This window comes from Acanthisitta chloris, unplaced genomic scaffold (assembly GCF_000695815.1).
Source record: "Acanthisitta chloris isolate BGI_N310 unplaced genomic scaffold, ASM69581v1 scaffold15682, whole genome shotgun sequence".
Taxonomy (NCBI): domain Eukaryota; kingdom Metazoa; phylum Chordata; class Aves; order Passeriformes; family Acanthisittidae; genus Acanthisitta; species Acanthisitta chloris.
The window spans coordinates 20,123-23,231 of NW_008660589.1; the positions used below are offsets into that span (position 1 = coordinate 20,123).

Sequence of the window (3,109 nt, forward strand, 5' to 3'; positions counted from 1 at the left end):
CAGCCACAGCCTCCCTGGGCAACCTGGGCCAGTGTCTCACCACCCTCACAGGAAAATTTTCTCCTATTATTTGACCTACATTTCCCATCTTTCAATTCGTACCTATTGCCCCTTGTCCTGTCCCTGCAGCTCCTAACACAGAGTCCCTCTGCAGCTTCCCTGGAGCCCCTTCAGCTCCTGGAAGGTGCTCTGAAGTCTCCACACAACCTTCTCTTCTCCAGGCTGAACAGCCCCAACTCCCTCAGCCTGTCCTCATAGGGGAGATGCTCCAGTGCTCTTAGCAACTTGGTGGCCTCCTCTGGACTTGCTTCATCAGTTCCATGCCCTTGTTACTTTGAGGGCACCAGAACTGTGTGCAGTATTCCAGGTGGTTCTCAGGAGAGCAGAAGATAGATGCTACATGCTCTTCCCACAGTCTGTAAGAGTAGCTGCAAGTTTCCAGGTGAATTTTTTCTGCCATGAAGCCAGTGAGCATACTTATTGGCCAGTCCTAAGCCTAGAATTTTACATTAAATGCAATGTGAGTCTTTCCAGTTGGTAGAGAAGAAGGTTCTATGAGGTCCTGGTGATTACAGGGAGAGGTTTGTAGCAGCTGCCCTCAAAACAATCACTGGCTGCTTGTGGGGCACCAACCACATCTAAGACACTTTATGTACATGCAGACAGCCTCAATGTTATTCTGCATCTCACACCAGAATGAAATAGAAAGATGGCACATTTTGCTGCTGGTGATTTCAGCAATGAAATGATACAGGTCTAACATCCACACTCCAGAAATACTGACATCTGTCACCCCAATAACTCAAGGAGCAATGTGGCTTTGTCCAAGAACAGCCTTGGCTGTGCTGCTTAGTCCATATGTTGTGAGTAGATAAATGGTCTTGATATGTGAAATTACTTCAAGAAGACACATAATCTATGAAGCTTTACATAATCTGATTCCAGCACCAACTCCTTCAAAAATCCTTGTAAAACGGAATAGTTTTTTATGGAAGAATATTCTCTTGTGTGGAGATCCAAAACACTTGTCCCTTTGCAGAGAAAAACCTTCCTGGGCCACGAGAGGAAAGGATTTGGTTGCTGCTGCCAGGGTGCTCCTGGCCAGAGAGGGATCACTGCACTGCCTTGCTTGAAAAATGAGACTTTGCCCTCTTTTTTTTCCAGTGTGGATCATTCTCTACTACCTGGCTTTCTACGTGGTGATGTCAGGGCTGTTTGCACTCTGCATTTACACGTTAATGACGACAATTAATCCCTACGAACCAGATTACCAAGACCAGCTGAAATCCCCAGGTACTGCCAGGGCTGTGTGGGGCTGGGCTGAGCTGAGAGGCACTGGCAGAGCCCAGGCATGAGGGGAGACCAACAGGGAATAAATCAGGTCAATTCTGCCCTAAATGATCCCTGCAAAGTTTAATCTCTCCCTGGAAACACTTTTAGGCTTTTAAAAAAACTCAGCATGTTTATTTAATTTGTTAATTTATGTATTTTCTAGTTACGAATACAAATACATTTACGAACATATTATCTATCTACATATATAGAGTCATAGAACCATCAAGGTTGAAGGAGAACTCTAAGATCAATCTCCTCTGCTTTGTCTTCCCTCTTTTTCCTCCTGAAGGTGTAACCTTACGACCTGACGTTTATGGGAGTAGAGGACTACAAATCTATTACAATGTGTCTGACAACAGAACGTGGGAAGGTTTAGTGACAGCTCTTCACACCTTCCTGACAGGTAAGAATGAGCTTTCCTGCCTAATACCGCAGAAATAAGGAGAGGCTGAGGGAGCTGAAGTTCAGCCTGGAGAAGAGGAGGCTCAGGGGAGACCTCATCACCCTCTCCAACTCCCTGACAGGAGGTTGGAGTCAGGTGGGGGTTGGTCTCTTCTCCCAGGCAACCAGCAGCAGGACAAGAGGGCACAGACTCAAGCTCTGCCAGGGGAGGGTTAGGTTGGATATTAGGAAGAGATTTCTTGTGGAGAGAGTGCTCAGGCATTGGAATGTGCTGCCCAGGGAGGTGGTGGATTCACCATTCCTAGAGGTTTTCAAGCTGAGACTGGATGTGGCACTTGGTGCCATGGTCTAGTTACCACAGTAGGGTTGGACTCGATGCTCTTGGAGGTTTTTTCCAACCTGGTTGATTCTATGATTCTATGATTCTAAGCTGGGATTAGACAGAACAAGGAGAGTTTAAACTGTTTGGGGATTTAGTTCAGGGTTTTTTTTCAGAACATTCAAACACAGCAAAAGAGAAGAGATCAAACTGAGTTAAGACCGGCAGTGTATGTTGACAGCTCCATATAAAGTCCATTTCAGATATGATTTCTCTCAATATACATGTGAGAAACATGCAGAATTACAACATTAAGGCTCAAAAGCAAGAGAAATGTGCTGAGACATGAACAGGCACCTAGGGATCACCTAACCTACTTTGCTTATACTCTCTGATGACACCAAACAACAGCTTTACGCAACTTTATTATGGCACTTTGATGTTTGTAGTCACAGACTAATTAATTAGATTAATTTAGATGAGACTACCTTTGGAGACCTTTTGTTCTCTCTATTCCTTCAAGCTTTCTCTTGGCCTATTTCACCCTCTTTAGGATGGCTGTTAGGACATAGTGTTCCTTCTGCAGACAGGACCATCCTGGCAGCAGCAGCCAGTAGGATTGGCCCTTTTCATCCTATTTAAGATGGTTTTTATCCTACTTGGGCTGAAATAAAGCAAAAGCTCTGAAGCAGAGCTCTGATTTTAATAGACATGTTTAAATAGGTTTGATTTACAGATTCATGACGTGATTTGCTCATCCCTCTCAGAATATTCACTTTCCAGTGAAAATCTGTGATTTGAGTACAATGTAAAATGGAGACACTCCCTTAAGGTCCTCAGACCTAACAGGGGAGATGAGACAGCACATTTCATAGAATCGTAGAATCATGTGGGTTGGAAAAGACCTCCAGGATCATCAAGTCCAACCCTACCGTGGTGACTAGACCATGGCACTAAGTGCCACATCCAGTCTCAGCTTGAAAACCTCCAGGGATGGGGAATCCACCACCTCCCTGGGCAGCACATTCCAATGCCTGAGCACTCTCTCCACAA

At 45.0% G+C, this 3,109-nt stretch overlaps 1 protein-coding gene across 1 annotated transcript in view; it reads left to right on the forward strand.

Moving 5' to 3' along the window:
- The window catches only part of ATP4B (ATPase, H+/K+ exchanging, beta polypeptide), a 7,665-nt gene that overhangs the window by 809 nt on the left and 3,747 nt on the right, over positions 1-3,109 (forward strand). The window contains exons 2-3 of the mRNA XM_009069866.1: positions 1,165-1,293; positions 1,625-1,738. Coding sequence (XP_009068114.1) covers positions 1,165-1,293; positions 1,625-1,738 — 243 coding nt within the window. The remainder of the gene's footprint in view (positions 1-1,164; positions 1,294-1,624; positions 1,739-3,109) is intronic.